This window comes from Ictalurus punctatus, chromosome 5 (assembly GCF_001660625.3).
Source record: "Ictalurus punctatus breed USDA103 chromosome 5, Coco_2.0, whole genome shotgun sequence".
In the NCBI taxonomy this organism is placed as follows: Eukaryota; Metazoa; Chordata; class Actinopteri; order Siluriformes; family Ictaluridae; genus Ictalurus; species Ictalurus punctatus.
In genome coordinates this window covers 25,777,847-25,795,169 of record NC_030420.2, presented here as the reverse complement: position 1 = coordinate 25,795,169, position 17,323 = coordinate 25,777,847, and the positions used below count along the sequence as shown (strand labels likewise).

Here is a 17,323-nt window from a genome sequence, read left to right as displayed (position 1 = left end):
AACTATTTAACTTTATATCTATTTAATTACCAAAACATGCAAATGATCTTCACAATATCTTCGTTTTTTATTAGTCACTTGCCTTTAAAAGCTGCTGCAGACACTATGCTATAATAACATGCAGTTAAGCAGATAAAAAATGAAATAAATCACATTTACTTTAATCCAAGAAAAACAAATGTAATATGAATATTGAAAATGAAGAAAAGATTTATCTGACTTTAATTACCTGATGTACACTCAGAATTTAAGCTGGATTTAAGATCAAAATAAATTCTAACAATTAAAAAGCTGAATAATTTTCTTTGCAAAAAGCAGTCGATTTAGGTCATTATTCTCTCAGGCAACACAGTATTCTACCACTGCAAAGCTATGCGTCTTTTTTATTTTCCCAATTATGTTATAAACCAGTTTTTTATATCGTTATACACACCATTTAATTTCTGAGCAATGGTTTTCCTTGACCTCAAACCCTTCTCGTGTTCAGTAAGTGGTTCTCCTTTCTCCGCCTTCTCCAGAATCAAAGCACGTTGTTTTAACTCCTCCAACTCAGCAATGCGCTTTTTGTACCCTGCTTTGGCCATCTGCTTCTCAGACTCGATCAGTAATTCAATGTAACCTGGTGTGGACAAGGGATCTGGGCGAAGAGCAATTTCCTTCAGACGTGTCAGGCTCCTGGCAAGTTGATCATTTAACTGCAAGACTTTTTCTTGTACATCTTCATATTCTTCCTCCAACTGATCGATGATTTTCTCTATTGTCATATGTTTCCCCAAAGCGTCTTCATATTGCTTTTTCAGATTTGCATATGTCCTCGTCTGTTTTACAGTTTCAGTTTCAAATCTGAATTGCATGTTGTGATGCACATTCCAGGGGCATTTACCAGGACACACTTTACAGTTGCCATGTTTCATTGCTGCACATTTGCTTTTATCTGCATCGTTTGAATATACACATGGATAATGGCAGGTGAAGTTGCAGCCATGGCAATTTGTTACAAATTTTCCCTTTTCAAGTGTAACCTTCTTACTCTTTTCTACTTCAACTTCATATTCAAAGTTTTCGTTTTCTTTTATGACATTCTGGTTTTGTTCCAGTGCTGCTGTTGTCATTTTGATTTCCTCAAGTTTTGCCAGACCAGTTTGGATGAGTGGCTGCACTCCGGTTACAACTGTCTCCAGGTGTTTGCGTTCAGACAGAACCTCTTTTGTGAGCTGAAGACTTTTGGTCTCCATTTTCTCCAGGTAATTAAAGAATCGTTTCATGCTTCCTTTTCCCATTTTCCAGAACATTTCATCAAAGTTGTCATCATCATCATCATCCACCTCTTCATTCTGAGCAAAAAGTGCAGAATTGTTGAATTTGAAATGAAGGATTTTATCACCCTCTTTTACACACGGGATATCAGCAGCTTCAATGGCGTCCAGGACAGGAGGTTTCTGCCCATCAGCAAAGGTGATCATAAAGGTGATATTGTTTGCAATGTCCTTTCCAAAGATTGAAAGAACAGATTCAAAAATGTATTTCTGGGTTTGGGTTAGTCGAGCTAAAGCTGACTGTACCACAAAACACACAGCATCAAGACCAAGAATGCCATCTTTTTCAGAGAAGAACATTCTGATTTTCTCAATGATCTCCTTGTCTTTTGCGATTCCCCTTGTGTCTCCAAACCCTGGTGTGTCTATGATTGTGACTGAATAGGGAACTTGGAAGTCATTTTGATAGTGTATCTGATATGCTGTAACATCTGAAGTCTGGCTCTCAGCTTGTGTTTTATTGGTCTGCTCATCTATCAGTTTAAATCTGCATGTATCACCCCACTGTACTCCCAGTATGTAATTGACCATGCCATTAATGAGAGTGCTCTTTCCAGAGCCAGTGGCTCCCAGGAGCATTATAGTTTTGTTTTGTTGAGTTCTGTTTTGACAAAAACATCCAAAGTCTTTTATGTGAAGCTGATCTCTTCCTGTGTCCTTCAGATTCAGTAGATACACTGAAGGTTTACCAGTGCTTTTTATACTGTAGTTTTTATTATTTTTAATTTTGGTTTCCATATTGTTGCTCTTTATGCTCTGGTGGTTATCTGAAAAACATGAAATGATATGCAAAAAAGAAATACGTTAGAAATCATAAAAAGATTGTAAACCGATTGTGAGCACATGAAGGAGTATTTACTTATTATCCTATTTCATATTTATCCCATTCACACTGTATTAGAATTTATCCAGCGAATTATTTTTTACACCTGATCTGCAAGTGAAAACTAATCATGTGAGAATTTCACTGTGCCAGCAGATTGCCAGATCTCACACACACGACATTTTTTTGAACACTTTTTATTAGGGGTCAAGCTCAAAGGGGTGAGAACCCCTATTGTTTTCATTACATTTCTTCTTCTGCTATTGAGTCTATGGCAGCCCACAGAACTGCTTCCGGGAAAGTTATGAAATTTGGCACACAGATACAGTCTGATGTGTTAATACAGCAGATTAGTCTCTAACTAAATCCCTTTAGCACCACCAGCTGTCCAAAGTTACACTCATGTTTATGTTAATAACTTTTGAACCATGAGTGCTAAAAATTTAACTTTTCCTCTGATTTCTTGGCTCAAGACGATTCAATTGCACATTTTCCACCATGAAAAATTTTCTGCCATTCTGAATTTTCTGAAAATCCTACTTTTTTGAACTCCTCCTAGGCCATTTATCCAATTTGCACAGAAATTGGCCTACATCTAGAGATACTTATGACAAAAGAATTTTGATAAACCATACCGTTTCCGAATGGTGCTTCAATGAATTAGATGGAGAGCATGCCATAAGGGACGTGAGGGTATATCTCCGTAATGCTTTAGCATATGCATACCAAACTAATTATTTGCCATAGACATAATGACTTGAGGGTGCCTGCTCAGTTTCAGAACGTTGGCCATTAGTGGTCACGAGATATGAAAAAAAGCACTTTTTTGCTTATAATTTCTGAACAGTTTGTCATAAAATCATCAAATTGGTCTCGTTAGATTTAGTGTGGCATACTGAATCGAACAATATGAAAAATTTCTATGTGGGCCATTTTGGATGTCGGCCAATTTTGAATTTAGTCATAAAATGCTGTATTTTACAGGCGACGTGGGGTATCGTTACAAAACTCGGTGTGTGTCTTTGGCACCATGTGCTGAAGGGACTCAAGGAGTTTCAAGACAGCGCCTGAATATAATGCCATTTCTAAAAATTCTAATAGCTATTGACTGTTTGCCTACTTTCATGAAAATGGCTGTGTTAGATTCCGTGGGTCATGCCCGAGAACAATGATACCAATTATGTCATGATTGATCAAACTTCCTGTCCGCCATTTAACTGTTTTGCAAATCTACTTTTTCGAACTCCTCCTGGACTGTTTATCCAATTTTCACAAAAACTGGCTTCCTTTATCTAGAGCAGTGGTTCCCAGACTTTTTACAGTAGCATATCCCCCCAGGCATTTAAAAACCTTTTGCCTACCCGCTCTCTCAAACTGTGTTCTTTGATGATGGCATCCTCTGTATTGTGTTTTTTTTTTCTTGTGGCCTTTTCCCCAAGCATTACACCAGCTATATCAGCCACAGCAGGAAGAATTAAGTCCTCCACAATAGTATGGTGGTTTGCCCATCTTAGCCACACTGTAACTCACCATGTAGGATGCTTCCAGACCCTTAGGTTCTGAGTTGTCTTAAATGTCTTTCAAAAAACTCTCTGGGCTTATTTAGCAAAAAAGTAAGTAGCATGCTTTGTTTCTAAATATCTGCACAGAAATTTAGTCCAAAGAAATATATTTCACATCATATTGGCGCCTCTTTGATGGTTTTTCTGCGAGTTGCTGGTGAAGAAGAGATGGCGTTTCAACTTCAGATACATCGCTGTCTGTGTCAGTGTGAACTGGACTAGTAGCAGTGGGTACACTTACGCTTGCTACGGATGCGGTGTTAGAGGGACCTGGGCCACTGCTGTCAGAAAACTTCTCCATTTTAATGTTACAAGCTATTACTTAACTTCATCATATAGCCGTGTGCTGGTGATAAATGACATGCGGTAAGATGCGCACTGACGCATGACTGTGAATGGATGCAGTTTTGATCGTGAAAGACAGGATAATTTGATTGGATGTCATGTATTTGACCTTTAGAATATTGCAATTTTGCTGTTTGTACACTGGAGAGGGAACAAGTTCATTTTGGGCGTGAGAAAAACATGAATTAGAATTTTAATGTTATTTAGTGAGGTGGAATGAAATGAACAGTAAATCTCAGCAATTAGCTCCCATACCCCCTCAGTCACCCCAGTTTGGGAACCACTGATCTAGAGGAACTCATGACCAAATTATTCACAGAATTTTGATAGACCGCACAGTTTTTGAATGGCGCTTCAAGGAATTTGACCAAGAACACGCAAAATTGAACTTGAGGCTGTATCTCCATAACACTGAGGGATTGTGATGAAACTTGGTAAATGTCCACCATTTGGCCCTGAGGTTTCCTGCAGCGTTTTCTGCACACTGCCCCTACTGGTCAAGAGGTAGCAACAATCGGTTTTTTGGCTTATAACTCTTGAACACTTTCCTGTATAATCTCCATCATGCCCAGATGCTACTTGAGCAGTTTCAGAAGAGCACCAGCTACTGGACAAAAATTCTAGGAAGTAGCCATTTTTGTTACTTTTAAAAATAAATTTTATGTCTGAAACTTTACTTTTTCCTAACTCCTCATACACTGTTCATCAGACTCTAACCAAAAACATATTACAAAGTTTCTTTGGCTGCTCGTGGTGCTGATAATTGGCTTGACCCCTGGTATTGCTGCTTGCAGCTAGATTTGTTATTGTTTTCAGTGTGAAATTATTATTCAGCTAATTATAGATATATAATTATTTTTTTTCCATAGCATTTTAACTCTTTTTATCAGAGGCCAAATGAATGGAATTTGCTCCTGTTTTGAGTGTATCCATGTTCAGCATTGAATTTATTTGTGATTTCACACTCCACAGTAGTGGTTAATGGCTCATATGAAATTATACACACATGGCGTTCATAAGTATTTCTTTTTTTACCTAGCGTACTATGTTTTTACATTTTTTACATTTTATTCTGGCAGTTGTACATGTTTTACCATCAGAAAATCGTGCTCTCTGTACCAATATTATTGTGGAGAGGTGCGAATTGTTTGCCCAGCAGGGGGCTCACACCCTCCCTTTCTCATCACCCTTCTCACCCGAAATTAAACACACAAAATACTCTATGGAATGGAATGCCAGTGTACTGTGAGAAAGGGTTAAAGTCTTTTTTATTTTTTATTTTTTTTTAAATCACAGTAATGGCAGAGCATTCAGGCAGAGACTTTGAATCTTTAAAATAAATTCTTATGTTTCATTCTAGTTCAAATGCCCTTTAATGTACTATAATTGCCTTTGAGATCAACTTAATTAAATTAATCATATATAAATTCAAATAGGTTAAAGCTCTTTAGATCACGTGCATTATGTCTTGTAATTTTGGACAAAAAATGAGCTGGATAATGCCAGCTTTATATTTAAGACAATTTGGCCCATGTCATGAATAATAATTGACATCAGTGTTTGGCTGCATTGATGTTACAAACCTGAAGTTGATTATTTTCCTACAACATCATACCCCAAAGTGTTTTGTTCTTCACATCCCAGCAGTTGGCCCACAATTACAATAAGTTAGGACCTCATACTTCTTATCGTTTTATAATACCAAAGCACTCAACAGGGAGACTTACAGAAAGATTTACAATTTACAAATGTAAATAAAAACAGAATGCAACGATTTGAAAATCTCAGAAACCCATATGTTATTCACAATAAAAAATATCAAATATTTAAACTGAGGAAGTGTACCATTTTAAGAAAAAATAAGGTCATTTTGAATTTGATGGCCGCAACACATCTAAACAAAAGATGGGACAGTGGCAACAAAAGGCTGGAAAAGTAAGTTACTAAAACGAAAAAGCTAGAGAAACATTTTGTAACTAATTAGTTTAATTGGCAACAGTAACATGACTCGTATAAAAAGAGTATCTTAGTAAAGATCGGATGGAATCATACAGTATGTTGCTCCAAAATCTGTATATACCTTTCAGCATTGATGGCGCCTTTCCAGATGTGCAAACCGCCCATTCCATAGGCACTGATGCACCCCCATACCATCAGAGATGCAGGATTTTGAATTGAGCGCTGATAAAAAGCCGGATGGTCCCTCTCCTCTTTAGTTTAGAGGACGCAACCTCCACTGTTTCCAAAAAGAATTAAAAATTTTGATTCAACAGACCACAGAATAGTTTTCCACTTTGCCTCAGTCTATTTTAATTGAGATTTTGCCAGAGAGGACAGTGGGGTTTCTGGATCATGTTCACATATGGCTTCTTCTTTGCATGATATCTTTAACCAGCATTGGGGATGACACGACAAACTGTGTTCACAGACAATGAGTTCTGGAGGTGTTCGAGCCCACGCAGTGATTTCCATTACAGAATCACACCTGTTTTTAATGCAGTACCACCTGAGGGCCCGAAGGTCATGGGCATGCAATATTAATTTTTCCTTGTCCCTTGCGCACAGAGATTTTTCCAGATTCTCAGAATTTTCTGATGATATTATGTACTGTAGATGATGAGATGTTCAAAGTCTTCACAATTTTATGGTGAGGAACATTATTCTGAAATTGTTCCACAAATTGTAGAGTTTTTTTTTTTTTTTTTTTTAACAGATTGGTGAACCTCTGCCTATCTTCACTTCTGAAAGACTCTCCTGCTCTAAGGTACTCTTTTTTTTTTATAGCCAATCATGTTACTGATCTGTTTAAAACATCTGTTTTAACCTCTAGCTATTTCTTTTTAGTAACATTTACTTTTCCAGCATTTTGTTGCCCCTGTCGCAACCTTTTTGAGATTCTTAAATGGTACAACTACCCAGTTTAAACATTTGGTATATTTATGTTCTATTGTGAATAACATGGGTTTATGAGATTTGCAAATCATTGCATTCTCTCAACTTTTTTGGAATTGGGGTTGTAAATAGTGACCTAGACATTGTGCAACATCTTAAATATTGAATAGTCAAGATGTTGCATATTTCCTTTTTAGTTTTAGAATCTTCAAAATTCTAAAACTTTCAGTGTATTTACAGTTTTACATAAAAGAAAACTCCCAGACTTTCAATGTGGTCTCAGACTTTTGGACCCCACTGCATGATGTATGTAATGTATTAGAATGAGTATATTCAAATTTTCCTTCTGACCTTAAGAAATGAAAAGTCAATGATGTGGAATAACAGACGTTAACAGATAATAAAGAAAAATTATTATGAGATTGTTTAAATTTCTGGATTCCATCATCTGGAGAAGGTTAGTGAAGCAAAAGGGTGTTACTGTGCTACTTGGTGTAGAAGCAATGCCCTTGGATATTGCCCCACTGGCTTGCAATTAAATTTCATTAAATGTTAAGGAAAATCAAGGTTTTATTCAATGTTTTGCTATATACTACTTATATGATGAAGGAAGCAAAATTAAGGTATGTTTACCTGATTGGTGCTCAGTACGGCATGGCCGGCTCATACATCCAGGGTTCCTGGCTTGATCCTGAGCTCGGGTTACTGACTGTGTGGACTTTTTCATGTTTGTGTGAACTTCCTCCTGGGTCTCTGGTTTCCTCCTACTGTCCAAAAACATGCAGATAGGCAGATTGGCTAAGCTAACTTGCTCCAGGTGAATGTGAGTGTGTGTGTGAGAATGTTTCCCTGTGAAGGACTGGTGTCCCATCTGGATTTAATCCAGCTAGTTATTATATATACACATATATACATACATACATACATACATACATACATACATCTCCCCAATATTGAAATCTATACATCAATATTATACCTACTATATTACAATATTCAAGGGAAATTTAATCACTTTGTTGCAAGAAAGTCACCTGACAAAGTGCCAGCAGATGCATCAGATTTTAATGGACACTGAGGTAGCACACCTATTCACATCTATTTACTATTATTATGTGATGTTTAAGAACAAGTATACCATTTTTAAACACAAAAATTATGTTTACATTTTTGTTGTTTAATTTAATGTGTAATTTTAGCAGCAAGAAAGCTGGTTTGTTGGGAAAAGTGGAATGTTAGTTGCGCCACCTATGTTACTATGGTAACCAGTTGAAGGAACGCCTATTGGGGGATATTGGCCCATAGATTAACAATTAAATTTCATTTAATATAAATGTTCAGGAAAATCAAATGTATTTTGTTAAATATAACTAAAAAAGATGAATGAGACGAAATAAAGGAACACTTACCTGCTAGGCGATCCACAATTCAAGGCACTGGTCTTGGCCAGTACAGTCTGTTTATGTAGGCCTAGGAAGAGCAAATAAATGCTTATGAACTTTTATCTTCAAGATCATGGGCATGCAATATTGATTTTCTACGGAGCCCCCCCAAGTGCCAGGTTAAAAACAACAACAACAACAACAACAACAACAGAAAACAGCCGTGTGTAATCCATGCTCTCGATTTTGTAAACTGCTTGCACCACGTTAAAGTTGGGTTTATATTGGACATTTGCTGTAAATTCGAGCTTCTCTCTTCTATTTCTCAATAAATAAACAAACAAAAAGGACATAATGTGTATTGTCTGAATAATGTGCATTGAGTGGACATAGAATACATAGAATACAACTGAATATATTTTTAAATTTTCTCCCGTTAAAACCCGCGGAAGCGGAAACATAGGTCATCAGCGCCTTATAGTAATGGAATCAGTAAGAGACCGTCTAAAAAGTGTATAGCCTGGGCAATTGTATAAGATTCTACTAAGTTTATAGTCGTCTACTTAACAGGATATCTAACTTATTGCAGTGTTAGGATACAGTATGGATAAATAATTTTTTATAGCATATATATTATTAATGATATACCTTTATATTACACATAAACTTATTGTGCCAAATAAAAATCTTATACAGTTACCAAAGTCATGCTCTTTTTAGATGGTTTCTTACTGAAAATTTAAAAATATATTCAGTTGTATTGGTTCTATGTCCACTCAATGCACATTATTCAGACAATACACATTATGTCCTTTTTGTTTGTTTATTTCTTGAGAATTAGAAGAGAGAAGCTCGAATGTATAGCGAATGTCCAATGTAAACCCGACTTTAACGCGGTGTGTGCCCGGTTTACAAAACCGAGGGTACGGATTACACACAGCGTTTTTTTTTTTGTTTGTTTTTTTTCTTTCTCTTTCCTCTCCTTTCCCCACCTGGCACTAGGGGGGCTCTGTAATTTTCCCTTGTCCCTTGCGTACAGAGAGATTTTTCCAGATTCTCAGAATTTTCTGATGATATTATGTATTGTAGATGATGAGATGTTCAAAGTCTTCACAATTTTACGTTGAGGAACATTATTCTGAAATTGTCCCACAAATTGTAGATACATTTTTTTTTTTTTTTTTTTAAACAGATTGGTGAACCTCTGCCTATCTTTACTTCTGAAAGACTCTCCTGCTCTAAGGTACTCTTTTTTTATACCCAATCATGTTACTGATCTGTTTAAAACATCCGTTTTAACCTCTAGCTATTTCTTTTTAGTAACATTGACTTTTCCAGCATTTTGTTGCCCCTGTCCCAACCTTTTTTAGATTGATTGCAGACATCAAATTCAAAATTACCTTATTTTTTTCTTAAAATGGTACAATTACCCAGTTTAAACATTTGATATATTTATTTTCTATTGTGAATAACATGGGTTTATGAGATTTGCAAATCATTGCATTCTGTTTTTATGTACATTTATTTACCTTTTACACAGCGTCTCAACTTTTTTGGAATTGGGGTTGTAAATAGTGACCTAGACATTGTGCAACATCTTAAATATTGAATAGTCAAGATGTTGCATATTTCCTTTTTAGTTTTAGAATCATCAAAATTCTAAAACTTTCAGTGTATTTACAGTTTTACATAAAAGAAAACTCCCAGACTTTCAATGTGGTCTCAGACTTTTGGACCCCACTGCATGATGTATGTAATGTATTAGAATGAGTATATTCAAATTTTCCTTCTGACCTTAAGAAATGAAAAGTCAATGATGTGGAATAACAGACGTTAACAGATAATAAAGAAAAATTATTATGAGATTGTTTAAATTTCTGGATTCCATCATCTGGAGAAGGTTAGTGAAGCAAAAGGGTGTTACTGTGCTACTTGGTGTAGAAGCAATGCCCTTGGATATTGCCCCACTGGCTTGCAATTAAATTTCATTAAATGTTAAGGAAAATCAAGGTTTTATTCAATGTTTTGCTATATACTACTTATATGATGAAGGAAGCAAAATTAAGGTATGTTTACCTGATTGGTGCTCAGTACGGCATGGCCGGCTCATACATCCAGGGTTCCTGGCTTGATCCTGAGCTCGGGTTACTGACTGTGTGGACTTTTTCATGTTTGTGTGAACTTCCTCCTGGGTCTCCGGTTTCCTCCTACTGTCCAAAAACATGCAGATAGGCAGATTGGCTAAGCTAACTTGCTCCAGGTGAATGTGAGTGTGTGTGTGAGAATGTTTCCCTGTGAAGGACTGGTGTCCCATCTGGATTTAATCCAGCTAGTTATTATATATACACATATATACATACATACATACATACATACATACATACATACATACATACATACATACATACATACATCTCCCCAATATTGAAATCTATACATCAATATTATACCTACTATATTACAATATTCAAGGGAAATTTAATCACTTTGTTGCAAGAAAGTCACCTGACAAAGTGCCAGCAGATGCATCAGATTTTAATGGACACTGAGGTAGCACACCTATTCACATCTATTTACTATTATTATGTGATGTTTAAGAACAAGTATACCATTTTTAAACACAAAAATTATGTTTACATTTTTGTTGTTTAATTTAATGTGTAATTTTAGCAGCAAGAAAGCTGGTTTGTTGGGAAAAGTGGAATGTTAGTTGCGCCACCTATGTTACTATGGTAACCAGTTGAAGGAACGCCTATTGGGGGATATTGGCCCATAGATTAACAATTAAATTTCATTTAATATAAATGTTCAGGAAAATCAAATGTATTTTGTTAAATATAACTAAAAAAGATGAATGAGACGAAATAAAGGAACACTTACCTGCTAGGCGATCCACAATTCAAGGCACTGGTCTTGGCCAGTACAGTCTGTTTATGTAGGCCTAGGAAGAGCAAATAAATGCTTATGAACTTTTATCTTCAAGATCATGGGCATGCAATATTGATTTTCTACGGAGCCCCCCTAGTGCCAGGTTAAAAACAACAACAACAACAACAACAGAAAACAGCCGTGTGAAATCCGTGCTCTCGATTTTGTAAACTGCTTGCACCACGTTAAAGTTGGGTTTATATTGGACATTTGCTGTAAATTCGAGCTTCTCTCTTCTATTTCTCAATAAATAAACAAACAAAAAGGACATAATGTGTATTGTCTGAATAATGTGCATTGAGTGGACATAGAATACATAGAATACAACTGAATATATTTTTAAATTTTCTCCCGTTAAAACCCGCGGAAGCGGAAACATAGGTCATCAGCGCCTTATAGTAATGGAATCAGTAAGAGACCGTCTAAAAAGTGTATAGCCTGGGCAATTGTATAAGATTCTACTAAGTTTATAGTCATCTACTTAACAGGATATCTAACTTATTGCAGTGTTAGGATACAGTATGGATAAATAATTTTTTATAGCATATATATTATTAATGATATACCTTTATATTACACATAAACTTATTGTGCCAAATAAAAATCTTATACAGTTACCAAAGTCATGCTCTTTTTAGATGGTTTCTTACTGAAAATGTAAAAATATATTCAGTTGTATTGGTTCTATGTCCACTCAATGCACATTATTCAGACAATACACATTATGTCCTTTTTGTTTGTTTATTTCTTGAGAATTAGAAGAGAGAAGCTCGAATGTATAGCGAATGTCCAATGTAAACCCGACTTTAACGCGGTGTGTGCCCGGCTTACAAAACCGAGGGTACGGATTACACACAGCGTTTTTTTTTTTGTTTGTTTTTTTTCTTTCTCTTTCCTCTCCTTTCCCCACCTGGCACTAGGGGGGCTCTGTAATTTTCCCTTGTCCCTTGCGTACAGAGAGATTTTTCCAGATTCTCAGAATTTTCTGATGATATTATGTATTGTAGATGATGAGATGTTCAAAGTCTTCACAATTTTACGTTGAGGAACATTATTCTGAAATTGTCCCACAAATTGTAGATACATTTTTTTTTTTTTTTTTTTTAAACAGATTGGTGAACCTCTGCCTATCTTTACTTCTGAAAGACTCTCCTGCTCTAAGGTACTCTTTTTTTTTATACCCAATCATGTTACTGATCTGTTTAAAACATCCGTTTTAACCTCTAGCTATTTCTTTTTAGTAACATTGACTTTTCCAGCATTTTGTTGCCCCTGTCCCAACCTTTTTGAGATGGATTGCAGACATCAAATTCAAAATTACCTTATTTTTTTCTTAAAATGGTACAATTACCCAGTTTAAACATTTGATATATTTATTTTCTATTGTGAATAACATGGGTTTATGAGATTTGCAAATCATTGCATTCTGTTTTTATGTACATTTATTTACCTTTTACACAGCGTCTCAACTTTTTTGGAATTGGGGTTGTAAATAGTGACCTAGACATTGTGCAACATCTTAAATATTGAATAGTCAAGATGTTGCATATTTCCTTTTTAGTTTTAGAATCATCAAAATTCTAAAACTTTCAGTGTATTTACAGTTTTACATAAAAGAAAACTCCCAGACTTTCAATGTGGTCTCAGACTTTTGGACCCCACTGCATGATGTATGTAATGTATTAGAATGAGTATATTCAAATTTTCCTTCTGACCTTAAGAAATGAAAAGTCAATGATGTGGAATAACAGACGTTAACAGATAATAAAGAAAAATTATTATGAGATTGTTTAAATTTCTGGATTCCATCATCTGGAGAAGGTTAGTGAAGCAAAAGGGTGTTACTGTGCTACTTGGTGTAGAAGCAATGCCCTTGGATATTGCCCCACTGGCTTGCAATTAAATTTCATTAAATGTTAAGGAAAATCAAGGTTTTATTCAATGTTTTGCTATATACTACTTATATGATGAAGGAAGCAAAATTAAGGTATGTTTACCTGATTGGTGCTCAGTACGCGATGGCCGGCTCACACATCCAGGGTTCCTGGCTTGATCCTGAGCTCGGGTTACTGACTGTGTGGACTTTTTCATGTTTGTGTTAACTTCCTCCTGGGTCTCCGGTTTCCTCCTACTGTCCAAAAACATGCAGATAGGCAGATTGGCTAAGCTAACTTGCTCCAGGTGAATGTGAGTGTGTGTGTGAGAATGTTTCCCTGTGAAGGACTGGTGTCCCATCTGGATTTAATCCAGCTAGTTATTATATATACACATATATACATACATCTCCCCAATATTGAAATCTATACATCAATATTATACCTACTATATTACAATATTCAAGGGAAATTTAATCACTTTGTTGCAAGAAAGTCACCTGACAAAGTGCCAGCAGATGCATCAGATTTTAATGGACACTGAGGTAGCACACCTATCGACATCTATGTACTATTATTATGTGATGTTTAAGAACAAGTATACCATCTTTAAACACAATAAATTATGTTTACATTTTTGTTGCAATTTTTTTTACAGGATATTATGTTAAGTGTGAGATTAATATTTAGCTAATCATCAACAAAAACATTTTACTAACATTTTTACCCACCATTAACAAGGGTGCCATGACTTATTTTTGAAAATATAAGGCCTAGATTGTGCTAGGTATTACAGAGCCTGGCTCATAACATTTTGTTAGGCAATAAGCACATTTTAAGCACATATACACTGATTTACTAGTAATACAATTACAGTTCTTATTTGCTTATAAAGTATCTACTGAAATTAAAAGTCATTACGTTTTTGTGTCTTGTTCCAGTTCACACCTTAATGCCACTGAATGTAAAGAGCACTAAACTAATATAATGTAATTCAATTTAATAGAAGCCCTTCCCTGGAATATTGGCGCCCAGACTAACAATTAAATTTCATTTAGTCTAAATGTTCAGAAAAAGCACGCGTATTTTGTGAAATATAACTAAAAAGATGAATGAAACTAAATTAAGGAACACTTGTCCAATAGGCGATCCACAATTCAAGTCATTGCCCAGTACAGTCTGCTTATATAGGCCCTGTAGGACCCTCCCTTTTTGGGAAGAACCAGTGATCATGTACTATGCTACACTTAGTTTTTTTTTTTACTTACATAGGAGGCATAAATAAATACTTATGAACTTTTATATTTAAGAAACTGATTCAACAGAAATTAATTGAATAATCTTTTTACAATATACTTTGAAATGCACACATTCACAGCATGACAAATAGAAATAAGCTGTAGCTAAGCAGTGACTTAATATATTTTATACATTTAAATACTTATTACAGATACAAGGGTTAATATGGCTAATTTATAGAAAATTAATTTGGCAGAAAACTTGAAGTTGGTGGAAAACAAATTAGTAAGAAAAGGAAGATCTGTGATTCTAATTACACCAGAAATGTTATTTTGAAAAAGATTATTATTATTTATAAACAACCTAAACTGATAAATACCATACCATCATTTTTCAAGGTTTAGACACAAAAATAAATAAATAAATAAATAAATAAATAAATAAATTCAATAATGTAGCAAGTGCCATGAACTTACTTTTGCTTCCTTATGCTATATTGTTCAATATAAACTATTATTTGATATTCCAGTGTACATTTTAATTGTAATCTTTAACTGAGTGAAATATGCACATTGTCGGGAGAAACGCATCCTCATAACAAATGGAAAGTGAAAGGAACTTTCTGACATATAGTGGGGGGGGGGGGGGGGGGGGGGGAGCCATCAGTAAAAACATTTAATATCGTTTCTTTGTACTTTTGTCAGTTAATTAAAGTTACAAAAGAATTCACAAGTCACAGATTTTTGTTTTTATTGCACATTAGAAAAAATCCGAAATTTTATAGAAATGGGGTTAGTACATTTTAACTGTAAGACTTAACTGAGTGACATATGAACATTCTGGGGAGAAATGCTTAGTTACTCACTACACACGTAGATCAAACAGAACCCTTCCTACACTGAATTCAATTATTTCTAACAAATAGAAAGTGAAAGGTCTTATGTAGTATTTGGGTGATGGCGGGATGTGGGCGTGTCCAGAGACTTAGGAAGTTGAAAAAAGTTTAACTTTATGCAAATCTGGAGCGACTTGGTGCAGCAAGAACCAATGGGAGTGAAGACAGTAGAGCGCACGTCATCCCTGGCCACCCCCTACTCACTAGTAGAAGAGGCACCATTGTGACAGTAGCCAATTAGCTTAGCGTAGCCTAGTTTAGGATCTTAGCAGGTTTAAAGCAGAAAATAAATAATTAAATAAATAAATAATACATAAAAACACACTTTTTGTTGCAATCGAGCAAAATCCCAGTTTGTCGCTGCTTCGGCGCCCGGGAATGAGCAACACCAAGCCGGATACTTCGCCCCGGAAACACGGAGGCCACGGCCGCAGAGCTTCGGTCCGGCTTCCGGTCATCATCGAAAATATAGTTAATGACACCCTGATGGTGACGGTCACTTACTGAGATAGGAGCCACAACGGGATTTTGCTCAATTGCAGCAAACAGTGAGTGTGTTTCATTATTATTATTATTATTATTATTATTATTATTATTATTATTATTATTATTATTAATAATAATAATAATAATAAAGCTTTAAAAGCGCTAAGCTAATTGGCGCTTGTGCTTTTGCTGCACATGGATAGTCGAGCACATACTGTTTCTCCTTCATCTCGTAGGATATGATGCATATATACACTGGTGAATTTTATATAAGATTGCTCTCCCTCCAGAATGTTTAATTTTAGCAGCAAGAAAGCTGGTTTGTTGGGAAAAGTGTAATGTTAGTTGCGCCACCTATGTTACTATGGTAACCAGTTGAAGGAACTCCTATTGGGGAATATTGGCCCACAGACTAACAATTCAATTTCATTTAGTCAAAATGTTCAGGAAAATCAAATGTATTTTGTTAAATATAACTAAAAAGATGAATGAGACGAAATAAAGGAACACTTACCTGGTAGGCGATCCACAATTCAAGGCACTGATCTTGCCCAGTACAGTCTGTTTATATAGACCCTTTAGGATCCTCCCTTTTTGGGAAGAACCAGTGATCCTGTACTATGCTACACTTAGTTTTTGCATCAGAAACATTATTTTGGAAAAGCAAATTATTATTATTTATAAACAACCTAAACTGATAAATACCATACCATAATTTTTCAAGGTTTAGGCACCAAAAAAGAAAAAAAATAATAAATGCAATGACACCAAAAAAGAAAAAAATAATAAATGCAATAATTTAGAAAGTGCCATGAACTTACTTTTGCTTCCTATATTTTGTTTAGTATAAACTATTGTTTGATATTCAGTGTACATTCTAATTGTAATCCTTAACTGAGTGAAATATGCACATTGTGGTGATATACTTACTCATTACATATCATAGATCAAGCAGAACCCTTCCTACCCTGAAGTCAATGATTTCCAAGAAATGGAAAGTGAAAGGTACTTTCCGACACATATAATAAAAAAAAAAAAATAAAACAATCAACATCAAGGTTAATGTGGAGTTTTATTTAGTCATGTTAGTATGAAAAGACCAGGGTCTAGGACAACTATTAAACTAAAGCCCTGTTAGAGCCCTGTGTTATTTGACACATTTAGACCCTCAATACAGATACAAGGATTAATTTAGCTAATTTAAAGAATAAAGTTCACTGTTCATGACTCCACTGTCAGAAAGACAGTTGGCAAACATGGCATCCTAAATGATTACAAAGTATAATTAAAAGGAAGGGTGATGTAACATAGTGGTAAACATGCCTCCATCCCAACTTTTTTTGAGTGTGTTGAAGGCATCAAATTCTAAAGTTTGTTTATATTTACAAAATAAAATTAAGTTGGTCAGTAAAAACATTGAATATCTTTTCTTTGTACTTTTGTCAGTTATTAAAGTTTCAAGAGACTTCACAATTCACAGATTTTTGTTTTTATTGCATATTAGAAAAAATCACAAAATTTATGGAAATGGGGTTAGTACATTTGAACTGTAATCCTTAACTGAGTGAAATATGAACCGGC

The 17,323-nt window shown here is 35.2% G+C and overlaps 1 protein-coding gene across 1 annotated transcript; it reads right to left on the bottom strand.

Moving 5' to 3' along the window:
- Positions 1 to 10: 10 nt before the first annotated feature.
- On the bottom strand, positions 11 to 16,326 carry si:ch73-170d6.2 (uncharacterized). Its single transcript, XM_053680362.1, has 7 exons — positions 16,257 to 16,326; positions 13,246 to 13,379; positions 11,201 to 11,261; positions 10,397 to 10,527; positions 8,348 to 8,408; positions 7,572 to 7,705; positions 11 to 2,083 (listed from the first exon to the last, which is right to left on the bottom strand). Exons 2-7 carry the CDS (start codon positions 13,337 to 13,339, stop codon positions 396 to 398), a joined length of 2,169 nt encoding a protein of 722 aa, XP_053536337.1. The 5' UTR covers positions 13,340 to 13,379; positions 16,257 to 16,326; the 3' UTR covers positions 11 to 395.
- Between the last annotated feature and the right edge of the window lie 997 nt (positions 16,327 to 17,323).

What these genes read in the sequence shown, in the direction of transcription:
- si:ch73-170d6.2 (XM_053680362.1), bottom strand. Translation starts at nt 13,339, where the DNA reads ATGAAAAAGTCCACACAGTCAGTAACCCGAGCTCAGGATCAAGCCAGG. An exon ending in GCGTACTGAGCACCAATCAG is followed by an intron (nt 11,262 to 13,245) that starts GTAAACATACCT and finishes TGCTCTTCCTAG; the next exon opens with GCCTACATAAACAGACTGTA. An exon ending in CCGTACTGAGCACCAATCAG is followed by an intron (nt 2,084 to 7,571) that starts GTAAACATACCT and finishes CATGTTTTTCAG; the next exon opens with ATAACCACCAGAGCATAAAG.